At 36.9% G+C, this 25,818-nt stretch overlaps 1 protein-coding gene across 22 annotated transcripts in view; it reads right to left on the reverse strand.

Moving 5' to 3' along the window:
• Positions 1-25,818, reverse strand: part of NRXN1 (neurexin 1) — a 1,158,212-nt gene that overhangs the window by 1,127,375 nt on the left and 5,019 nt on the right. The window contains exon 3 of one of the 22 annotated variants that reach the window (XM_070478278.1): positions 16,570-17,549. The exons of the other annotated variants lie outside the window; for them this stretch is intronic. Coding sequence (XP_070334379.1) covers positions 17,461-17,549 — 89 coding nt within the window. The 3' untranslated portion in view covers positions 16,570-17,460. Of the gene's footprint in view, positions 1-16,569; positions 17,550-25,818 lie in introns of those variants that run through there. 22 annotated transcript variants of the gene reach the window in all.

Consider the following 25,818-nt stretch of genomic DNA (forward strand, 5'->3'; position numbering starts at 1 on the left):
GCAAGCCAGAGCAAATAAAAAGTCAAACTTAGAACGTAATTTTGCTGGTGCCCTTCCAAAACTGCAATTCAATAAAAGAGTATCTGCAAGTCTTTTATCTGCAAACTTAACTTCATTATGGCACTATATGGTACTTCAAAAAAAAAACAAACACCACAGACCAGCACATTTATTAAAACTGTAATGAATGGATCACTTAGACTTTGATCTCCTACACCAGTTTTATTGCACTCTCGTAAAGGGAGATCAATTAGGAGGACCTTTTTTTTTTTCTCTTTTCAAATAGTACTCTCAGACTGTACATTTGAACCTGATTTTGTCAAAACTTAGGCATGACAAACACTATTTGAAAAACGAACTCTTCCCCCAAACTTGCTATTGTTTAATATGGGCAGCAGTCTTATTTCATTCTTGATTTGAAAAAGTAAAATACTACATCTAATGACATTTCCTAAGGCTTTCTGATATAAAACACACTAAAAAACATTTTTATGACACAGACAGCAACATTATTAAATGTAGTGTTTCTAGGAAAGTACTCTTTAAATCAACTGACATGTCTTTCTAGAAAACAGAATCTTACTCCATATTGTGAGGGTTTTGATTTATTTGTTGTAATACACCATTGCTTCTGATTTCCAAAATACAAAGTAAGAGGCTTCTATAATGAAGAATTTGTTAAAATGACTTTCCATAAGCAAAATACACTTATTTTCTAGTGTATACAAAGAGCTTTGTTACGATTCTGAAAGCCTTTTCCATGTACCTAAGAAGGAAGTTACTCAATCAGACTAGAGAGGGAAAATAATTCTCTCTAAATGTAACCAAGTTTTTAAAGAAAACTTGAAAAAGCTCAGTTATACATCTTGGTTTCTAGAGTGGAAGCAGGGAAGCCCTAGCTCAGGGGCTGGTTACCACTCCCATGGATGGGGGGACTGATGTTAGGAAAACCGCTGCTCATACACCTACCGTGAACAAAGTCTTACATAAACTAACAAGGACAGCATAAGTAGACAGATTCTGGGTGAAAAAAAACAAGGAAACATGCAAAACCCAAAAGAGACAGAGCAGTCACTAAACAAATGTTTGCTTTCAATGCTAATTATTTCTGACTTTTGCTGCTCCCCATTTTCTACTCTCTCCCCTTTGACAAGGTTTTGCATTTTCTTTGGGCATTTCATTGACCTAGTTGATATTTCATAACACAGAAAAGGTCCGTCTAGTCAAGGCTATGGTTTTTCCAGTAGTCATGTATGGATGTGAGAGTTGGTCTATAAAGAAAGCTGAGCACTGAAGAATTGATGCTTTTGAACTGTGGTGTTGGAGAAGCTCTTGAGAGTCCCTTGGGCTGCAAGGAGATCCAACCAGTCCATCCTAAAGGAGATCAGTCCTGGGTGCTCATTGGAAGAACTGATGCTGAAGCTGAAACTCCAAAACTTTCGGCACCTGATACGAAGAGCTGACTCATTTGAAAAGACCCTGGTGCTGGGGAAGATTGAGGGCAGGAGGAGAAGGGGAAGACAGAGGATGAGATGGTTGGATGGCATCACCGACTCAATGGACATGAGTTTAGGTAAAGTCTGGGAGTTGGTGATGGACAGGGAGGCCTGGCATGCTGCAGTTCATGAGGTCACAAAGAATCGGACATGACTGAGCGACTGAACTGAACTGAACATAGAAAAATATACATGTTTTACAACTTATGAAACTTTAGAATATTAACGTTCATGAAAGTAATTTTAAAGTACATGATAAATAAACATTTATTAAATAAACAAACATTTATTTAAAAAAGATTTGGAAGTACAGTACTTTGAGTTTTTTTTTTCTTCATTTATAAATTTTTATGTAAATGTATTATTTTGAAAATGAGAGAAGTATTACAAACTGGGAGAACTGCTTCTTTACCCCTTTAGAGAAACACTTATCTTGTGCCAAGATAACTGGAAATTTGTATCAAAATGAAAAGTGTGCTTGGTAAGCATGGAAACAAATCAAAGGGGAAGAGTACTGAGGGATATTAATTTTAGGTAATGGTAAAACTTTATGAATAAATCTTGTCCCACAAGAGAGTACATACTGAACAGTCACTAGAAAATTCATCCTTGCCTACATCCAGCTGTGTGCAAAAATTAGCCAAAATTTTATTGTGATATTTGCATTTATGCCACTCCTGGTTTCTTTTGATTATTTTGTTTACTGGATCTACAAACTATATCTTTCTCTGAATTTCACTCTTGACAAGTGCTTCTCTTTCATTATACATTCTCTCCATCTTAAGGACTCATTGTGACCCCATGGACTGGAGCCTGCCAGGCTTCTCTGTCCATGGGATTGTCCTGGCAAGAATACTGGAGTGGGGTGCCATGTCTTTCTCCAGCGGATCTTCCCTATCCAGGGATCAAACCTGGGTCTTCTGCATTGCAGGCGGTCTCTTTACCAACTAAGCCACCAGGGAAGCCCTGACAGTTAGGTTACCCTTATTCTAGTTACTCAGTTCTATGCCTCCCTTTATTTCCTGAGAACAAATCTACACTTTTCATTGGGATTCTACTCATTATGGAAGCTAACAGTCTTCAAAACATGTCTAAATCTATTGGTAGTCATGGATCTTTCTTATAAGACCCTGACATGTCTTAGTTGCACTTGGGTCTACAGTTACTTATTTCCAATTTTGCTTTCTATCCAAGATCTATCATTGTAGTCAAAGTGGTCTCTCTAAAATTATAATCTTATATTACTATCTGTTCTTATTACTCTACCACAAACTCAGAAGATAAGGTCCATGCCCCTTAAAAGACAGAAAGCTTGGTTTGCAGCTTGCATTTAGCTACTTTAACCATTTTTTCTTTCAAGCATCAAAAATTCTAAAACCTTCAATGAGGCATGGTCTCATTTTTCACGCTCTATTCTCTTCTCCTTCCTGTTTCCTTAGTTAACTCTTATTCACATTCAAGTCTCAACTAGCCATCTTGTTCTCTAGGAAGCTTTCTCTGCCGCCTAAATCTGAGTTGCATGAACTCTATCACTAGTGTTCACTCTGCATTAGAGTTGACCTTCTACACGTTGTATTAACTTGTAGATTATAAACCCCACAAGAGTAGTGACCAGGCCTATCTGATCACAAATATATTCCTCATACTGAAGCCCAGTGCCTTTATTACTTTAAATGTCATACATGTTCTAAAATTTCTCTCTGACATATTGTCACCTTAGATACTATAAATAGCTATAGATATTGATCCATTTTTACTTCAGAATTTCATTTTGCAACAGATTAAATTTTTCGTTTTGTTATATAATTGGATATATTTTCATATCATTTCCAAAAGGTTGGTAAAAATTAGAACTTTCTGATCTGTTTATGGAATGTATAGACACTAGTCAGACAAATTACTGCCCAACCAAAAATTGATGGCATTACTATTTAGGAGTTCTGAAACCTAAGAAGGGTCAAAAAATGTGTGTATTACACTAAAATTTTGGAATTACTTACAGAAGTTTTGGTGATATAAAAGAAAACTAGAAATGTACTTTTTTATGAATCATTTATAAGATCAAACCCAATGTTAAATTCAGTTACTTGGAAATGTTTAAGGGTTTAAGCAAAGTCTGTATATATGTACTTAACATTAGACACTTAAGAATGTACTTTTCTTTTGTGTTTTAATGTGTTATTTCCCTTTTGAAATATTATGAAACTATCATCTTGATACATTTTTTGAAAAGGAGAAATGAACAATATTTGTTAAATAAACATTTTCATGGGATGCATTTTTACATGAATAGTCATTCCTTAAAATGAGTAAATTTTGAGTGAAATATCCTCAAATATATATTTAGCTAAAATGTGGACAAATTTATAGAATTATGGTTTAGAGAGGATAGTAAAGAGTTCTGTATTTCCTTCTTTTCAACAACTGTCATCTCAGTAGGTATATAATTTGAACATTTTATGATGAAAAATAAGCCAAAATATAATAAAAAATCTAAAAGTGATACAGGCAAAAGAAAAGAAGAAACAGTAAAAAAGAAAAACTCCTCTCTTAAACACACTAAAGACCAGATGACAACTATAATAGTAGAAACCAAGGAACCTTCTATATGTTTTGAGGTCTGCCTACAGTCTTCCTGTCAAGTCTCTGGAAACCATATTTCGAGGTTTCTTGTTAGTCAATGCTAGTATTATATCATTCAGCTGGGAAATGCATCCACATACACATATGAGATGAGGTAAAAAGAAAAAGAACAAAAGTCAAATTAAATAAGCAAACCTGACTCCAAATCAAAGAAATAGTCCCAAAGTTTGACAGTAGACCAAATGCTAGTATGTTCTCTTGGAAGAGGAGGCTGACCCTTGATGGTTTGTATCAATGACTCCAGAGTCTACATAAGGTCTTTTAAAGCTATCCTTGGTGACAGTGAAACACAGGGGAAAGCCTGTGCTATAGAGGCAAATGAAGCCTGTGTTCAAATTCTCTCCTTACTACAGAGAATCTCTGGACCTCAGTTTTCCTGTAAGTAAGATGACATGACCCATCCATCTTGGGTGGCCCCACACAGCATGGCTTAGTTTCACTGAGTTGGACAAGTCTGTGGTCCATGTGATCAGATTGGCTATGGTGGTCAGGGTGGAGAGGTCTGACAGAATGTGGTCCACTGGAGAAGGGAATGGCAAGCCACTTCAGTATTCTTGCCTTGAGAACCCCTGAACAGTATGAAAAGGCAAAATGATAGGATACTGAAAGAGAAACCCCGCAGGTCAATAGGTGCCCAATATACTACTGGAGATCAGTAGAGGAATAACTCCAGAAAGAAGGAAGGGATGGAGTCAAAGCAAAAACAACACCTACTTGCGGATGTGACTGGTGATGGAAGCAAGGCCTGATGCTGTAAAGAGCAATATTGCATAGGAACCTGGAGTGTAGGTCCATGAATCAAGGCAAACTGAAAGTGGTCAAACAGGAGATAGCAAGAGTGAATGTCGACATTCTAGAAATCAGCAAACTAAAATGCACTGGAATGGGTGAATTTGACTCAGATGACCATTATATCTACTACTGTGGGCAGGAAACCCTTACAAGAAATGGAGCAGCCATCATAGTAAACAAAAGAGTCTAAAATGCAGTACTTGGATGCAATCTCAAAAACAAGAGAATGATCTCTGTTTGTTTCCAAGGCAAACCTTTCAATATCATGGTAATCCAAGTCTATGCCTCAACCAGTAAAGCTGAAGAAGCTGAATGGTTCTATGAAGACCTACAAGACTTTTTGAACTAACACCCCCAAAAGATGTCCTTTTCATTATACGGGATTGGAATGCAAAAGTAGGAAGTCAAGAAATACATGGCGTAACAGGCAAATTTGGCCTTGGAGTACAAAGTGAAGCAGGGCAAAGGCTAACAGAGTTTTGCCAAGAGAATGCACTGGTCTTAGCAAACACCTTTTTCCAACAAGACAAGGAGAGACTCTACACATGGACATCACCAGATGGTCAACACTGAAATCAGATTGGTGATATTCTTTGCCACCAAAGATGGGGAAGCTCTACACAGTCAGCAAAAACAAACCAGGAGCAGGCTGTGGCTCTGATCAGGAACTCATTGCCAAATTCAAACTTAAACTGAAGAAAGTGGGGAAAACTACTAGACCATTCAAGTATGAACTAAATCAAATCCCTAACAATTATACAGAGGGAGTGAGAAATAGATTTAAGGGACTAGATCTGATGGAGTGCCTGATGAACTATGGACGGAGGTTCATGACATTGTACAGGGGACAGGGATCGAGACCATCTCCAAGGAAAAGAAATGCAAAAAAGCAAAATGACTGTCTGAGGAGGCCTTACAAGTAGCTGTGAAGAGAAGAGACGTGAAAAGCAAAGGAGAAAAGGCAAGATATAAGCATCTGAATGCAGAGTTCTGAAGAATAGGCAGGAGAGATAAGAAAACCTTCCTCAGTGATCAATGCAAAGAAATAGAGGAAAACAACAGAATGGGAAAGACTAGAGATCTCTTCAAGAAAATTAGAGACACCAAGGGAACATGTCATGCAAAGACAGGCTCAATAAAGGAAAGAAATGGTATGGAGATAACAGAAGCAGAATTATTAAGAAGAGGTGGCAAGAATACAGAAAAGAACTGTACAAAAAAGATCTTCAAATCCAGATAATCACGATGGTGTGATTATTTACCTAGAGCCAGACATCCTGGAATGTGAAGTCAAGTGGACCTTAGGAAGCATCACTATGAACAAAACTCGTGGAGGTAATGGAATTCCAGTTGAGCTATTTCAAATCCTAAAAGATAATGCTGTGAAAGTACTGCACTCAATCTATCAGTAAATTTAGAAAACTCAGCAGTGGCCACAGGACTGGAAAAGGTCAGTTTTCATTCCAATCCCAGAGAAAGGCAATGCCAAAGAATGTTCAAACTACTGCATAATTGCACTCATCTCACATGCTAGGAAAATAATGCTCAAAATTCTCCAAGCCAGGCCTCAGGAATATGTGAACCGTGAACTTCCAGATGTTCAAGCTGGTTTTACAAAAGGCAGAGGAACGAGAGATCAAATGGCCAACATCCGCTGGATCATCAAAAAAGCAAGAGAGTTCCAGGAAAGCATCTATTTCTGCTTTATTGACTATGCCAAAGCCTTTGACTGTGTGGATCACAATAAAATGTGGAAAATTCTGAAAGAGATGGGAATACCAGACCACCTGACCTGCCTCTTGAGAAACCTGTTTGAGGTCAGGAAGAAACAGTTAAAACTGAACATGGAACAACAGACTGGTTCCAAATAGGAAAAGAAGTATGTCAAGGCTGTATATTATCACCCTGCTTATTTATCTTATATGCAGAGTACATCATGAGAAACGCTGGGCTGGAAGAAGAACAAGCTAGAATCAAGATTGCTGGGAGAAACATCAATAACCTCAGACACACAGATGACACCACCCCTAATGCAGGAAGTGAAGAAGAACTAAAGAGCCTCTTGATGAAAGTGAAAGAGGAGAGTGAAAAAGTTGACTTAAAGCTCAACATTCAGAAAACTAAGATCATGGCATCCAGTCCCATCACTTCATGGCAAATAGATGGGGAAACAGTGGAAACAGTGGCTGACTTTACTTTTTTTGGGCTCCAAAATCACTGCAGATGGTATTGCAGCCATGAAATTAAAAGATGCTTACTCCTTGGAAGGAAAGTTATGACCAACCTAGACAGCATATTAAAAAGCAGAGTCATTACTTTGTCAACAAAGGTCCATCTAGTTAAGGCTATTGTTTCTCCAGTGGTCATGTACGGATGTGAGAGTTGGACTATAAAGAAAGCTGAGTGCCGAAGAATTGATGCTTTTGAACTGTGTTGGAGCAGACTCAAGAGTCCTTTAGACCGCAAGGAGATCCAATCAGTCCATCCTAAAGGAGATCAGTCCTGGGTGTTCATTGGAAGGTCAGTTCAGATCAGTTTGTGGTGGTAAGAATTAAATGAGATAACATAAAATTGATGAGAGGCATATAGTAGAAATTGGTAAATAATTCTTTCTTCTTCTGTACATCACTACTCAGGGCATTTTAAAAGCATTCTATTAAAATTACTTCTGGGCTTCCACAGTGACTCAGTGTAAAGAATTTGCCTGCAATGCAAGAGCCAAAAGGGACACAGGTTCGATCCCTGGTCTGGGAAGATCTCCTGGAGGAGGACATGGCAACCCACTTCAGTTTTCTTTCCTGGAGAAGTCCACAGAGGAGCCTGGTGGGCTACAGTCCATGGGGTTGTAAAGAGTCGGACACAATTGCAGAGATTTGGCACGCAATTTTACTTCACATAATATATAATTTTAATTATGTATAAAAGTCTCAGTAAATACTACAAGCCATCAACATAATGAGAACTTCCCAACTTACAATATTTTCTACTAGCAAATGGTCATAGCCACAAAATGTTTATTAGAGATTTTTTAAAATCTTGTGCAAAGATATTTATATCTTTCAAGACATTTTCTTTAATTTAGTGACAAGATTAGAATTATGCGCTGGGGTAAGTCATATTATTGGTTTTACATCAATGTGGTATGTTTTGTTGTTCTTTTTTTTAAGCAATAAAAATCACGCATATTCATTTAAGGAAACCAAGGTGTAATAAGGCATAGCTAACTTGTGGAAGCACAAAAGACACAACCCATAAACTAATTATTTTACTGAATACCATTAGTTCTCAAAAAATCATGAGCTGGCAAATAATCTGGATAGTTTGAGTAAGTTCTTGTCACTTCATTCCAAACTTGCCCTGAGTAATTTCAAGGATCTGACCCATAAAAGCAAGATCCTAGTTAGAAATTTTGACCAATGGCAAGATCTAAGCCTCCCATTTCCAGCTTTTAGCATATTCTATATAAATTCAGTTCTGCAAGCAACTGAATTTAATATGTGGTTGGTTCATACCAGCTAAATTTTTGAGGAAGAGTTAAAAGAGCCATTTTGGGCTAGATATGAAAAACTTTATGCAACAAATGCATATTTGGAAACTGCAAAATGAGCATGCAAATCAATTTATACGCATGGGTGAATGAATATAGATGAGCTATTTTCAAAGTATAGCCATCCTGGTGTAGCATAAGATAGCTGTACAAAAGGAATGGAAAGGAGGTGAATTGCTCAGCTTAGTCACCCATTGACAATTTTAAAAGGAAAATTGCATTGTCAGTTTCCATTATGCCTGCACAAATTTGGACAAATTAAGGAGTCAACTAAGTAATTATTGATAACATACATGTGTATGAAGTAAAGCAGGAAAATCTTGCCAGTCATTTGGAACTTCTCAGATGTTGCTAGGATTTCCACTAGGAAAAGGAGATATTACAAAAATGGTAATACACCTGACTGTAAAACCTGTTTGAGACACAGCCTTCTCTCTAATTTGGTATTGGAGACACATAAGAATAGCGGGAGATGTTGTAAATGGAACATTTGACAGAAATCACTCTACTGAACAGAAATATTACATCTGCTTCCAGTCCCTGTACTTTACTAAGATCCCTCTGTTAATTACCAGGAAAACTGTCATTCAACCTGGCAAATGGGTCTAAGTGAAAGAAAAAAAAAGAATCCTTGGAGTTACACAGGAGTTAAATTCTCTAATTTTCTCTTTCATGATAGTGTTTCAGAATATATCCTATAAGATCAGTGCTATATTCATTTCTGACAATATAAATATTCTGTTTTTACTTCTATATCAGAACGCTCAACCTAGAATGATAATATACATCCTTGGTAAGTCATTTATGAGTCTAATCTTCTTAAACAGACTATTAGTTTGACAACTCAAAATCAGATTGAAAATCCCATAAAATGGAGAGTCACCAACTTCCTTTATTAATCTGGTCTTATACTTGCAAATATAGCCTGCAAATAATTTAAACAGATTTTTCTTTATTCCCTCCATGAAAACAGCATAATACCTGATCTTTACAAATTATTTACCTTTTGTTACATAAATAAGTATACATATGATACTATTTTTTAATATATGTGTATACACATGTGTTAAAATGTGTATTTGCAATTCATGTTTGCTGAATAATATATTTTAACATTTTCATTCCCACTTAGATATATCTCATTCAAGTTATGTTGTTAGGTGCTATATAAGGGTCTAACATGGTTTATTTAGCCAATTACTTGTTAATTAATACTTGAGTTGATTCCATTTACTTGATTTCAGCACTATAAACAACAGATAATGTGTATCAGTGATAATATATTTGTGAGATATGTTCAGGTATTTTTGTTTTAAAAAAAAAGTCCCAAAATGGGAATTGCTGTGTTAAAGAGTATATATATCCATTCAAATTTAGCATGACTACTGCTAAACTGCCTCTACAAACAGAGTGATGTACATTCCAACCAGCAATGTTCAAGAGCATAAGAGTGCCTATACTACCATATCTTTGCCAATACTGTGTATGATTGTGCCCTTTAATCTTCTCAATTAGCTAGGCAAGAAATGATGCTTCAGTTTAATTTATATTGCTTTACTTATTACTGAGATCAAGCTTCTCCTATTTACTGGGCATTTGTATTTCTCTTTTAAATAATCACTTGTTATCTTTGACCCGTTATCCTTATTATTCCCTTCTTAATAGCTTGAACTTATTAATAATTAAATTTACTAACTGTTTAGCTCCTAGTATGAGCCAGTTAGCAAGCTCTTACATATATATGCATATGTATATGCATATAGATAGATAATAGAACACATAGAAGTTTAAATGTCCCTAGACTTAGAATCACATGAAGAAATAGGTGGGATGTTAAATAACTGTAACAAAATGTGTTGAATATCATGTTAACTATACTATCAAGAGTCTACGCAAATCCAGCATTGGTTCTGCAGGAGGACTACAGGGGGATGTCAGGGAGGACTTCACAGAGATTTGTGAATGATGGGTGAAATTTCACTCAGTAGAGACTGGACAGAAGGTTTTTGGTCCAATGAAAATAGCAGTAGAAAGGGCCCTGAGACATATAAATGTAATAATTAAGTCATAATACAAATAATGACTGGCTTAGATCACAAGGTTTCAATTAAGATACAATGGTAAGAAATGAGACTGGGAAGATCAGGAGACAGATTTAGGAAAGTACTCACCTTCCACAATTAATAACGTGTGATTTATCCTTAAGCCAAACGAGATATATTATTTTTAAAGAACCACTGCAGCAGTAAAGAACTGCTTCAGGTGGGGGAATATGGAGAACAGCCTGGGATGTGGAACAGGGGTAAAGAGATTATAAAACAATCCTTTTGGATGAATACGAGAGCCTGAAATAGCATATCAATAGTGTCAACTGAACTTGATCACTGAGGGTACACGATTAGTGCCTTTATTTCCTGACTTAGTAGCCCTAGATATTCATCTCTGTGACAGTATTTAATGCATTATACTGAAATCATTTATAGGCTTCCCAGGTGGAGCTAGTGATAAAGAATCTTCCTGTCAATGCAGGAGATATAGGAGGTGTGGATTCGATCCCTGGGTGGGGAAGATCCCATGGAGAAGGGCACGGCAACCCAGTCCTGTATTGTTGCCTAGAGAATCCCATGGACAGAGGAGCCTGGTGGGCTAGAGTCCACAGGGTCACAGAGAGTCAGACTTGACTGAAGTGACTTAGCACACACACAAAATCATTTATGCCAGCCTACTCCAGGAAATGGCAACCCACTCCAGTATTCTTGCCTGGAAAATCCCATGGACGGAGAAGCCTGGGAGAATGCAGTCTATGGAGTCGCAAAGAGTCGGACACGACTGAGCACCTTCACTTCACTTCACTCCACTAGAATGTGACTTCTTCCCCTTTCAATTCTTAGACCAGTGGTGACCAAACACAGTGTCTCACAGAAAGGAAAAAAAAAAAAAAAAAAAAAGTCAGGTATCCTGATTTTCCTTGCTGCCAAACAAAGAAAAAACAAACTTGTATTTGTCATCAAATGTTTTTTCTACCTCTTCTCTATAACTTTCTAATGACGTACTACAAACTATTTCCTTTTCATATGAATGGATCCAGTGATTAGAATAATTTGAAATTATGGTGACTTAACTGAGAGTGTGAAACGATCCATTAAGTGTAATTTTAAAAAGGATCCATGTTTCTCACTCTTCATAGGCATACTGCATTTTTCAATAAGGCTTATTTTTACCACAGCTGAGGATATCATTAATAAGATCACTAAAGGTACCCATGTACACTCTATTATAGATCTCCATAGACTATGATTAATAGTGAGACTTATTCACATTTTTGGTCCCCCCCCCCTTTTTTTTAATACTTTATTTAGGTCTCAACACTTTCAATTGTGCTGCCAAACTTCAAAAGTCCTGAGAACACAGAGGTGAATGAACACCACTGAGATGTTAAGAGCTAACATCCTGTCATATGTAGGATAGCTTCTTAGTAAGTGGTTTAGGAATTAGGATTGAATTCATGAATGGACACAAACACAGAAGTCAGAGAAAAGCTAGATTTCTGGTTTGTGTAACTGTTTACACTAAGAAACCGAGGACATTACAGTACCCATAAATAAATGTTCTTAATGTTGTGAATGGCTGTTGTTTGGGTTTTGTTTTTAACTCAAAGACTATTTTTTTCAGCCCTCTCATCTCATCCTTCTCCAGGAAGAATTCACACTAGCGCTAAAACCCCTTTTATCCAAAGCTGTATTTCCCAGAGGAAGAGAAATACCAGAATAAAAGGTTTGATATGTGAGTGATACCACTTGAATGTGCTGCAGTGAGTCAGCCAGGCAGAAACATCACACCTGGTGGAGGTGAATCCCATGCCTGGAGAGTGCGATGGAGAAGGCGGCATGAACAGAGGGATAAGGTGAGCTGAGATACAGGCAGCAGCTGTAACCTGAACTCAACCACGTCGAAGGAAACATGAAGCTGGGGCAGTCCACCGGGTGAAGAAGACAACAAGGGCTAGTGGCTCAAGGCAAACACAGACAGGGGGGGCAAAGAGTGGATTTAGAGTAATCTAGAGTGGACTCCAGGGAGTTAAGGCAACCGGGGAAGCAATTCACACTCTGTAGCAGTCGGTGCTATGTTTTACTCAAATGCATCTGTGAATTATAACTTCAGACCCTCTTAAAATGGGTTTTCTGGCTCTTTTCCTTCTTGGCAGGGGGTAGTTTGAGGACTTTCTTTTTTAGGGGTGGGTGTTGTTTGGAGCTAATTCTATGTCATACTTGGAAGATTTGAACGCTAAAACTTTTCCCAAAAGTATAATTATTTACATAACTATGAGCTAAAAATGTATTCTGAAGGTTATTTAGTCCAGGCCTCTGACCAGAAGAAGGGAAATCAAACAGTTTAAGAGGGCAGGTGTCTAAGCTATTGTTAAGACTCTCCAGGAATAGAGATTTGCCCACCACTTCTGCTGGACTGTTCTCACATTTACACTAGAATTACAAGCAAATATGGTTTTCTCTTTCCTTGGGTCTCAATCAACACACTCTTGTTCATATCCATTTCCACTGGTTAGCTTCTGTGGACCAGACTTCCACTGCCCATTTTTTTTAGTCCAAATTATTTTTTCTGTTTTTCAGCTCATATTTTTCTGGCCTACTTTTCCAGCCTAAAAATACAATGCTATCAAGACTCTTCCCTTTACACCATTCTAGACTGCTTGATCTACAGACAAGAGTGACAGAGGCTTTTTTTAAAACCACCAGGTAACAACAACCTACTAAGGATCTTTATGAAGCCCCTGTCTATGCCATTTCCAAGGTATAATAGGAAATTAGCTAGTCAGACAGAAAGGAGAGGAAGGGCAGGGAGTCAATGAAAGTGCAATGATGCTGATGCTATGATGAACAGACCAAGAGGATTGTGATATATTTTGGGAACTAACCTTTGGGAGAGCATAAGTGAATCAGAATGATAGTGGGTAAAATAAATATAGCAGGAAGACTTCCCTGTAGCTCAAACGGCAAAGAATCTGCCAGCAATGCAAGAGACCAGGGTTCAATCCCTGGGTTGGGAAGTTCCTCTGGAGTAGGGAATGGCAATCCACTCCAGCATTCTAGCCTGGAGAATTCCATGGACAGAGAAGCCTGTCTGGCTACAGTCTGTGGGGTCACAAAGAGTCAGACATGAATGAATGACTAACACACATAACATAACAGGCAGCTACTTGGAGAAGGAGGCAGAATGTCAGACCAGTTTCATAGAAGGGGGACTGAAATGTTTTAGCTCAGTGAAGACAGTACTCTCTCTCTTTAGGTAGAAAAAGATAACTAAAGGAAATACTGAATACATGAATCTTATTTCCACTGAGGACATAACAAGAATAAATTATGTCATCAGAGAAAGGATTTTCATTAAATTTAAAAAAGAAATTCTGCCCAGAAAACGTTATTAAATACTTAACATGGAACGCTAAGAGAAGGGGAGTAAATAAACATGAAATTGCATTAGTTTATTCAGGCATCTTTTAAACTCGGGGCAGATTCTTACACATGAAGGAGTATGTAAAGCATACAGAGTTATTATTTTAATATTAGAAAAGAAGGAATTACAAGTCCAAGGCATGGCCTCAGGAATCATGCATGCAGCCTTCATTACAATGCCAGCTTTGCAAATTTCTACTGGGCCTCAGTTTTCACATCTTTAAAATGGAGAAAACAGTACCTACCTTATGGATTTGTGAGGAAGAGCAAATGAATTAATGTGTGTAAAGAACTTGAATTAGGGCCTGACACAGAGTACGAATTATGTGCGATTTTGCTCTAGTTTTTGTTGTTCTTACTTGTATTAGGAAAGAGCCCAATGACACATTGCCAAAGACAAAAGATGACTACAGTTTCTGTGACTGAATTGTAGGCAAGAATATGGTTATATTTGTATTTTTCTTCCTCTTATGTTTGCCCTCAGCTCATTTCCAGGGCTAAAAGTCAAATGCATATTCTAGTCCCTTCTTCCACTAACCAGATGTGTAATAATTTATAATATTTTAAGTCACTAGTTCACAATGTTCTGATTGTTTCAAGTTCTCCTAGTTCTCCACTCTCTCTCAAACTTTTCTCCAACACTCCATTTTCCCCAATCATCTTCTTTCCCTATCTCCTGTCCCTCTTTCTCAGCCTTCTATCTCATTTTTAATATTACATATCCCAAGCATCACAGCTTCCCTGAGGCCTCATTGTCCTTCCATCCTCCATCCCTGAGGGTGCAAGACCCTCCAAAATTAATATCTGGCCCCAGTGCAAATCAACATTACCTCTATTTTAGGATGAAACACAACATTTTCTGTGTCATACAAACAGGGACTTTGTCCAAGATGAATAACATCCTGAGTCTAAGGGAGGAAGATGTGCCCACCATTTTTCTTTATTTTCAGTGACCTCTGGGAAAATGGACAGCTCTCAGCTAATAATCAGAGAGGGGGAAGTGCCATCTCTGATGAAGAATTATTCTAATTCATGAAACTCTAACTTTGCCTATACTTTGAGGAAGGAAGTCAACATAGAGAGCTGAAGAAGGATAAACAATGTATAAAGCCCAAGGTGGGGGCAAAAAAGCTTTAAATGTTATTTGAAGTAAAAAATAGAAACTGTGGTAGAAGATAGTTTATTATATTATATTTATTATATTATTTTTATCCCACCATTCTAATCTGAATAAAAGTATAAGGGGCTTCCATGGTGGATCAGATGATAAAGAATCTGCCTGGAATGCAGGAGACCCGGGTTCAATTCCTGGGTCAGGAAGATCCCCTGGAGAAGGAATGGCAACCCACTCCAGTATTCTTGCTTGCAGAATTCCATGGACAGAGTAGTCTGAAAAGTTATAGTCTATGGGGTTGCACAGAGTATAAGAAGCCAAAGGAAAAGAGATTAATAATCCATATATCAAAAAATTACCCATATAATGACAAAAACTAAACAATGAGGCATGTTCTGAACCTTATAAATGACTCATTTGAATATTAAAAGCAAAATTTTGTATAGATTGATACCTGCTCTGGTAAGGGTTTTGGTGCTATTATTGACTTTTTAAAACCTGGCTGGCTGTTTCAATAATATTCCTGTGGTGGTCTTAGCTTACAGGAAAATCACTAGGAGTTCAGTAAATAAGTTTAACTCTCTGGTTTTCTTAAGTATGAAAGTTTTAAAAAGTCATTATTAATATTAGTTTAACTTTTTTTGTATGTTTGAATATAACTGTGGCTCATTCTGATAGATATTTAAATAATAACTATTATTATTTTATAATAATAGAGGTTCATTAAGTTAGTTACTCTTGGTAACTGTCAGAAAAGTCTTAGAGCAAGACTTAATATGTTTTGTCTTTAATACAACCCCCAGGAACAGTTGGGGTTTTAGTTAACAATATGAAAGTGCTATTTAGCAAAAACCACAAAAACCACTAACATTATGCCTGATCAGAGAAAGTCAGTTGTCATAATTTAAGGATAAATTTTTCAAGTTTCTAAGGGCTTCTATAGAAAAATATATATGTATTTTTCTATATAAGAAAATATAGACTATTTTAAATCATAAAAACATTATATTTTATTGATATATTTAACCAGTATATATTTTTGAGGGTTTTAATATGATTTTCAAGACTTCAAATAAAATCCTTCTCTGTTTATATTATGTAATTTTCTTTTACATGTCATATTTTTGTGTATACATAACTGTTTATATACATGTACATTTATGCATCAAAAACAAATGTTTCATGATTTTAAAATATCTCAATACTTTATTTCACAGAAAGTTGATTCAATTTTTAAAACAGGGGTTCATAAATGTATCCTCCTATACAGTGGTCATATATGGATGTGAGAGTTGGACTGTGAGGAAAGCTGAGCACCGAAAAATTGATGCTTTTGAACTGTGGTGTTGGAGAAGACTCTTGAGAGTCCCTTGGACTGCAAGGAGATCCAACCAGTCTATCCTAAAGGAGACCAGCCCTGGGTGTTCATTGGAAGGACTGATGCTGAAGCTGAAACCGCAATACTTTGGCCACCTCATGCGAAGAGTTGACTCATTGGAAAAGACCCTGATGCTGGGAGGGATTGGGGGCAGGAGGAGAAGGGAACGACAGAGGATGAGATGGCTGGGTGGCATCACCGACTCGATGGACATGAGTTTGAGTAAACTCCAGGAGTTGGTGATGGACAGGGAGGCCTGGCGTGCTGCGATTCATGGGGTCGCAAAGAGTCAGACATGACTGAGCGACTGAACTGAACTGATACATGTAATTGTGAAATTGGGTCATGGAATACAGTATATAACTTCCTATTTTTATAATGTCTTAATCTGGAAAAATTAAACATCTAGTATATTAAGCATCACATACAGTCATTTCAAATAAATAATTACATTGTTTGCAGGGGGAAAAAAATCAACGTTGCACTCCAGGTGAAAAGCTTAAGCTGGAAGGTAGTATCTTCCATACAGCAGCTATAGTTATATGCTGCCATGCCAGCTTTTTCCCTAAGGAGAGTCTAGGCACGCTTAAATTATAGAGAGGCATCATTACTTAGAAGAAAAACATGAGTCTTTAATTTCCTTGCCTCTGCTGGACTGGAGTGGTTCTTTCTGCTGAATCTAGCAATGTCTGGGTAACACCCAAGTTTAGCTGGTTCTACATACAAGACCAGGTATTGTAAGGTAACAAACAACAGTAACTGATCAGTACTGCTTCTGTTATGGATTGCCATCCACACAGAATTCATTATGTCTATAATTAAACAAAGGGAGGACCCTCCTAATGTTAGGATGCCAGTGAGGCAACTGTTCTTCTCGGCAGTGCCTCTTCTAACTTCTGAACCACCAGATCCCTCCTGGGAATCAACCTGAGAAAGTGCTATTTGAAGCAGCACTTGTTCCCATAATGAGGCATCAGTGTCTTACTAAATACAGTTCAGACAGTTTTGAGCACAAGTGACTAGACAAGAGTCCAGGTCAGCACTTTGTCTTGCCAGGTCAGTCTTGTTTTCTTCCCACTTCTTTCCAATAATAGTGTTTCACATATACCTGAAACAGCATAGGGAATATATCTTTCTAAGTCCAAGAACTACTCCCAAGTTCAATTTTAAGCAATGTGTTGGGAAGCCAAATACACTTATCCAGAAAGAAACACTACTTTCTCATTATGTAATTTCAATTAAGTGCCCAGTGTACCATCACCTATATCTTCAGCAGAATCATGTTCTAACTCAGCAACTCTCACTAAGTGTATACTTAGGGGACCAGCCTGGGTCTTTACATTTGTGCTGAATCACCATGGACTTTGATACTTTTAACTAACTATATCTCCTAGAATCTGAAACAGATGGAAATTGTGTCGCTTGTTTCTGGAAACTAAATATTTTCATTCAAATGATCAAGAATTAGTTGTAATATTCTTTAGATCCAAGATACTAGTTCTTTACTTCTGGTTGCATTAGAGTAGAATCAACCTATTAAGCATAATATGAATAGAAGGCCAACAAAAAAAGCAAACACACAAGCATTATGTAAACAGAGTGTGATGAATCCTGACAAGCTAATCCGATTCTTTATTATCATGACATTAGGAAATGGCACTAAATATAAGGGTCTGCCACAATCGTCAATTCTGAAGGCTTTACTAAAAATCAGCCATTCAAACTGGCACCAAGTTGGCAGGTAGGGAACACATTTTCAACAGCTACCACCTGTCTGTTAAGTGAGACACACAGGTTTTGTCATATAATGGATACAGTTGCCTGCTGGGACAAAAGATACACCTGGGCTCCAGTTTCATCTCTGCCATTGAGCTATGGAGTTTTTGGCAAGCTAGTTTTTCTAATACAGTTTTCTCATCTGTACAATGGGCATTTTACAAAACCTACCAAGTAGGATGTTGCAGTAAAAAACAAGGTAAAACAGATAAAGTACACTGTATAGTGTCTTTCACTTAGTAAATATTAAATAGTGAGTATAATAAATGTGATTCTAAACAGAATGATTTTAAATTGTATTCAAATTCAAAAGGTACTTATAACACCAGTAAAGTAGGAGGACCTAGTGTACCTTTTGAAATAATCTGCTGCCTAATATTTTTTTGGGGGAAATAATGCTATTTTTAGTTTAGAGAGTATAGCTTGACTAGCAATTTTTTTTCCAATATCCACTCATTCAAGTATTTATTGAGCTTTTACAATACATTCATCACTAATTACCTAAAATACTAGTAGTTGAGTTGTTCTAATTGGAAAACATATATTGCTTGAATGTATTGTAAGATTTTCACTAAAATAGATACAAATGTAAAATAAGAGCCTATATTTAATTTCCATTATAAAGGCACAAGAAATTGGAAACCAGATTAAAAGTTGTGTAGGAATTTAAAACAGTATCTCTCTCCTTTCTCTTAGATGCATTCATATATAAATAACACTTGCTTCCTGGAAAGGTCACTGGATTTATGTTTCAAATATCTAACTCTTGGGCTAAAATTTGTAAATATGTATTTCCACTAAGGATTCCTTTGCAATTTTTTTTATATATAATCAGTGCATTGGTATTCATTGAGAAGCATTTCTTTCAATGCTTCTGAAGGAAATTTTTTTTTTTGGGTGGAGCTTATGTACAGTAAATTGCATAAATCTTAAGGGTGTAATTCAGTGAATCTTTACTCATACATATGCCCATATAAGAAGAGCTCTAAAGCAACTAACCAAAATAACTTTTCTCCCCCTAAAACTTAATTCAGACATTTTAAGACTTACTACTAAGCAAGGACCACACACACTTACCAATTTCTATACTTCCAAGTAACAGCAAGGAACTGAGCCATACAATCATAGAGAACTACACAAGGAAAAAGTAAAAGGGCTCTACATAATATCGTGATACATAGCAAACTAAGATCCTTTAGAATGCAAAAATGATTTATGCTGAGTTATGTCATATACTTGCACAATTTTTGAAAGTACAGTTTGCCTAACAACTTCTAATAATAGGTTTATCATCTCCATAACAAAACAAAACCTGGATATCTACAGTAAGGCCTAATTTTCAGTGTATATTTATAGGAGTTAGCCCTACAGAGTAGTCACCAAATGCTCACTGAAAAATAAGGAATGTGAGTCCTGTTTTCAGAAACCAGTGTGGCTCAAAGTTGTAATGCCCAGAATGCAGCCAAGAATAAGAGAAATATTATATACTACCTGTCCTTTTGTAATCAATCAGAGATTTCTTAAATAATCATTTAATTATCAAATTTAACTTAATGCTATCCAAAACTGGAACATGATGTTACTAGTATATATGATTTTACACTAAAAATATAATCTGTTCATGCAACTATAAGAAATCTTTCTTGAGCTTTTAAAAGCTCAAGTATGTTAGCTAGTTCCTCTGTAACATACAGACAAATAACTTGAACTTACAGATGAACCTCAAAGACCAATTATAAATAAGATAGATTCATTAGATACCTATAAATTAGGATAAATATTGTAAAAAAATCACTAAATATGGGATTAGGATGGATAAAAGTATTTATGTAGAAAATGACAGTTTTTAAAAATGCTTTTGTGTTAAAGATTCACTTAATTATAATAAAATTTCTCAAGTAGAATATGTTTTAAATATTTTGAATTACAGCCAGATATGGGTAACATGAGAGCACAGCTGTGTAAAACAGAAATAAAGGCTCACTGTGTTTACTTTTCGTTTTTCTTTGTAAGTTGAAACTTTAGGGCTAATCAAGCAAGGATCATTATTACATTAAAGCTCCTTTTAAATTTAAAAAAAAAGCTCTATATTTGAATTTTCAGTGCCTACTCAATGGCTCAGCCGGTAAAGTATCTGCCTGCAATGCAGGAGACACAGGAGACAGGGGTTCGATCCCTGGGTGGAGAAGATCGCCTGCAGGAAGAAACAGCACCCCACTCCAGTATTCTTTGGAGAAGGAAATGGCAACCCACTCCACTATTCTCGCCTGGAGAATTCCATGACAGACCATGGAGTCGCAAAGTATTGGACATGACTGAGTGACTAACACACACACCAGTATTCTTGCCTGAAAAACTCCCTTGGACAAAGAAACCTGGTGGGCTACAATCTATGGGGTTGCAAAGAGTTGGACACAGCTGAGCATGCACGCATATATTCGAACTTTACTTGACAGTAGCCCTGAAGAAAGCGGGATCAGTAGAAGTAGTGGTGCTGGTGGTAGTGATGATAATAGTTTAGAATATTTACTATGTGCCAGAAACTGTTCTAAGAGCTTTACATGAAGTGAACTGCTTGCTTTTGAGAAGAGCCCTTTGAAGCAGGTACTATTATACCATTTTTACAGATGACAGTATTGAGGAATAAAGTTTGAGTGAGCCCACTGCAACCAAGCAGTGTGGGCCCAGTCTGTGCAATTCAATCTTCATACTACAAAAGCATCTCAGAACAGTTAAACAAACAACACATTCCACTTCATTTGTGGCATTCTAAAATGGTCAGTTCTGATTACTATTTTACAGCCAAGGTAAGCTTTTTTTGATAGATCAGACAGATGTCTTTCATTGTTATGCTTCAAAAGCTTCTCAGAACATTTTATCTACATCAAAATTATGAATTTCTCCATTCCCCTCAAAGTTTTTTCAGCACAGATGATCCACCTTTCCTCTGATGGTAGACTTCAAACAAAACTCTGGCAAAAATTTCTGAATCATATTTGTCCAGTACTTACCTATACAGTAACTACTTAATTTTTTTAACCTTATGAAAATCATATCTATGTAGTATTTCCCTTTATTGGAGCAGTTAGAATACTGAAAGCCTAAAATCTATCTATCTATCTCTATTATCACAAGGAAGCCATGTTGAGCAAGGTCCTTGGGAATATAGTTAAATAGGGCACTATCAATGGGCTCCAGAAGCCTACAGATTCAGTGGACATATCTGAAAGAAATCACATAATAATCTACATAAAGGGTTCAGATAATGCATTTTACAGGTAGAACTAAAGTGTTCCAAACAAGTGGCCTCGGAGTTCTATACAGAACCAAAGTTACAAAGATTCTCACTTCCTCAGAAAAAGAATTTTGTTCCCTCTATATCCCCTGGTTCAGTCTACAGTTTACATGTGTGCTTAACAAATGATGCTGAGTGACAAATAGAAAAGAATGCTTTTCTTTGGCCTCCTGTCAATCTGGTCTCTACACTACAGTCAGAGTGCTCGTTCTGAAATGTAAATTTGATAATGATGTCCTCCCCCTTATCTTCCACACTAAACTCCTTCCATTGTTTTTTCCATCATTTTTTCAGTAAAGACTAAAATTCTTAACGCTGTGTTGGAAGGCTCTACAGGACCTGGCCCTACTGCGCTAAGAGTTCCACATTCAAGGGCCTTCCCTTAGTTTCCTGAATGTGCCATGTCAGCTCCTACACTGGGCTGTGACCTAACATTTCTCCTGTGTCTTTACCTGGCTAATTACTTATTTCTCAGATTTTTGTTTAAGTATCACCCCTCAGGAAAACATTTTTTGATTAATTTGGTTCACACTATTTGAAATTCTCATACTACAAAGTACTTGTCCTTCAAAATATATACTATTGTTTAAAGTTTTCATGTGTTTACTTTTTTAATTACTGAGCCTCCTCACTGGAATGTGAGGCTTTTACTTTCCTATGAAAGTAGGAACTATTTCTAAGTTTATTCACAGTTGTATCGCTTAGGCCTATGATCAGGCACATGCAAAGCACTTAACACTTGTTGAATAAAGAAAAAAAAATGAATGAATGAGTGAATATGGTTGTCTATCTGGCAACATTCATAAAGTCATAGAAAGCAGAGGCTTCAATAAGTAATATCTATCAACTGTCATTTTCAGTAATATTAAGCAATCAGCCATCACAAGCCACTTGCGTTTCAGGCTATTTAAATAGAGGAAGTGAATAAAACTGATACTCAGTCTAGGATGACACTTTCATATAAGTGGCCCTAAAATGCATAAAACCTAGACTTGGAAATAATAAAATGGATAAATTAAGTTCTCACTGATCAGCCTTTTATTCTCAGTTTTTACTGGGTGGCCACAGAATTCACTAATTCTTTCAAGCTGCTAGGAAACTATTAGTGATCTTAAGTAGAAACTTATTAAATAATAATGACCCCAGGACACTTACATGGGTATGATTCACTGAAAAAGCTATGTATCCCATAAGTATCCATCATATACATTAGTTCTGTGTGTGTGTGTGTGTGTGTGTGTGTGTGTGTGTATTCTCTTGAATAATCACTGGATCTGAAACAATGATCAAATCTAATAAAATGGAAAGCATATTCAGCAGTCATGATAAATACAGGGCTTGAGAGTAAGAGGGTTGGTGCTCTTACCCAGGCTCTGCCACTAACCTGATCACGACACATAACCTTTCTGTTTTCTCTTTCCATCACCACATGAATAAATAAATAAAACTTGCCAGGCTGTCTGAACAAATGAGTAAGGATAAAAGTGAGCTCATTAAATGAAAATATTCTAGAAATCCATAGGTGCATTAAGTTGTTTAAAGGCATTCTAGAAAGAAGAGAATATTCCTAAATTTTCTTTTTAATAATTCTTATTGTATTTGGAATACAAAGGCAACTAAAATATTAGACTTTTTATCAAGTTAAAAAAAAATTGTAGTTGGGACCAGATATAATTTGAAAATTATTTAATGTTTGCTGTTAATATTTTTTTCAAATTTTCTCAAATGACTATGCATTTGTTTTCAAATCACCATTTTTTTTTTAAATGTGGCAATCAGTGTAAATACTGGCTATAGGCAGGGTTTTGTTTATATTTCATCTGAATACAAATCATCTGTCCCTAGCCATCAATACATGATTGGTGTTGGGAGAGACATCCATTCTCAATTAATTATTTAATAGTCACTTGACACACAAGAAACAGAGAAAATAAGCAAAATGGAGCCAATCTTTCTAGGGAGACTGGCTCTGCCTTTATCACTCCATTTTCCATTTCTATGATAATCAAAGGAATCCAGCCTTTCGTTTTCCTTTCATGACCAGTGGTGATCTCTGCACTCCATTTTTAGCTCGAATTTTCAAAAAGAATCAAACCTCTAGAACCATTCTGATGGATTTCCTTTTCTGGGTTGTATTACCTTATGCATCAGGTACTATACTGTCCAATTATATATATATCTAATTCCAGATTTTTCATCTCATGGAAAGAGCTATCCATTTGCAGAATGCATTTCAGAGATATCTAATTCTGCTTCTCTTCAAAATATTATTTTTGCCATGCTTTCTCCACTCTTAACTGTTCCTGATTATGCACATCCCTGGATTCCTATGTTAAAAATGCACAGAAAAATAAAAATTTTCATTTAAAACACCCTCCCACACAGAACAAGCTGTCATTGTGTCATATTTGTTTCCTAATTTAAGGAAGGAAGTTATATTTCATGTGTTCTTCCTTAAATTGTCTGCTCTGTATTTTAAAGCAGCATTGGGATATTTAGAGCAATGTGTCCCATAAAATAATGTCCATCTTTTATTCATTTCTATGTATCAGTGCAGAGGTATGCAACTTCAAATTATACTACAGCAAACCATCAAATGTAGCTAACTTATACATGGTTTACAATCAAGTTAGATTTGGTAGAGAAAAAAGCATATACTGTTTCATTTTTCATAAGATATAACTATAAAACCTGATGCTAAATCCATGGAAAATTACCGATCAAGCTTAAGTGTAGTATAGGCCATGGGATACAGTCCTCTATAATTACTTAAGCCAAAATACATGAGAACAAAAACCTTCTTGGAGGCAAAAAGCAGTAAAATCACACCTTACTTTTTTTTTCATAAAACCAAGAAGGCTACAGAACTCTCCTAATGACTAGATTTTTTTCCCCTTTCTGCTGTGTAAACAATTACAAATTTTATCGAGTCTTCATTTCTCTTAAAGTCAGGTAAGAGAGAACTGCCAAGTCTAGTAAGATTTACAAGGGCTAGTTCCCCTTAGCAGTGTCAGCAATAAAAAAATAAAAAATGTCCAGAAGATATTATACAATAAAATACAGCCATACATAGAGTTTTTGTCCCTAAAGCTTTCAAAATAAGATTTAATGATTCAACTTTAAAAAACAGCCATAAATGCCATTTATCCATATGTTGTTGATTGTCTTGATTTGACCCGAAAACTATCTACTTTAAACCCTGACATCTCTCCTGCTCAGCCACAGATACATTCATATTTCTTTTTCATATCATTCACTTTTTGCTCACAGGCTTTCCTGTATTTACACAACAATATTTTTCTTTGGTCATTGTTATGTAGCAATATTGGAAAAACACATTGATGACTGAATTTTATGTATAAAAGGGAGAAAATTAAACTTAGAGGTATGAGGTTTTTTAATTCTACAGTTTCTATCCCTAAGAACAATAGCTTGGCCTCCATTACTCAGATAAATATCATTAGCTGAATATCCTTGGAAAATCTCTTGCAATGCTTCATATGCATCCCCTGTTTATAGCCTGCAGAAGCTTTCCAGTCCAACGTGTAAATCTCTCAACTATTTACCTTCCCAAGTCATCTGATTGAGAAATACGCTATTTAATCTCTAACACTTCTAAACATGAGCTGACCTCTCTCCCATTTCAAGAAACCACAGAAATAATTTGATTAAACCAACAAATGTTGGACATAGCCAAAGAAACTACCATTAACTCCAAGAACCCTCATCCTAATCAAGAAATTCTGCACCAGTCCTGCCCTGCTCCCACCTCCCTTTCCCCACAAGCACGAGCAGGGCTGGCCACTGGACTTGAAAAAGGCGCAGCTGTGTCAATGAATCCTGTCTCCCTTGTCCATTACCAACGACGTGGGGATTCTCAACCATGGTCAATTTCTCCTGACTTCATTTTTCACCAAACGTATGCCCAATCTGCATCTTACGAGGGAAATCCGTGTATTACAGACAGTGGTGACAGAGGAAAAAGCACCTTGTATGTTCTGGTGGGCCCCAGTCCAGTGAAGAGAGGGAGCGGCCTGGCAAAGAACCCGAGGAGTGAAGGGGCGAGGTCATTTTACTTGCCACTTGGAAGGCGGTAGGACTGGTGGAAAGGGCTCCCGGGGGGACTCTGGACCTGGAAATGGGGGCTGCTCAACCTTTCCCGAGGCCACGGGAGGGGCTGCGGGAAGTGAGAAGGCGGAGAGGCCGGAAACAGGTTTTCACCTGGACCCTAGGCGACACAAGCTCTCCAGAGAAGGAAGCCCGCATGCACCGGCCCCGGCCTGCCTCGCCCTGCCTCCCCGCGCCC

This window comes from Odocoileus virginianus, chromosome 2 (genome assembly GCF_023699985.2).
Source record: "Odocoileus virginianus isolate 20LAN1187 ecotype Illinois chromosome 2, Ovbor_1.2, whole genome shotgun sequence".
NCBI classification, from domain to species: Eukaryota; Metazoa; Chordata; class Mammalia; order Artiodactyla; family Cervidae; genus Odocoileus; species Odocoileus virginianus.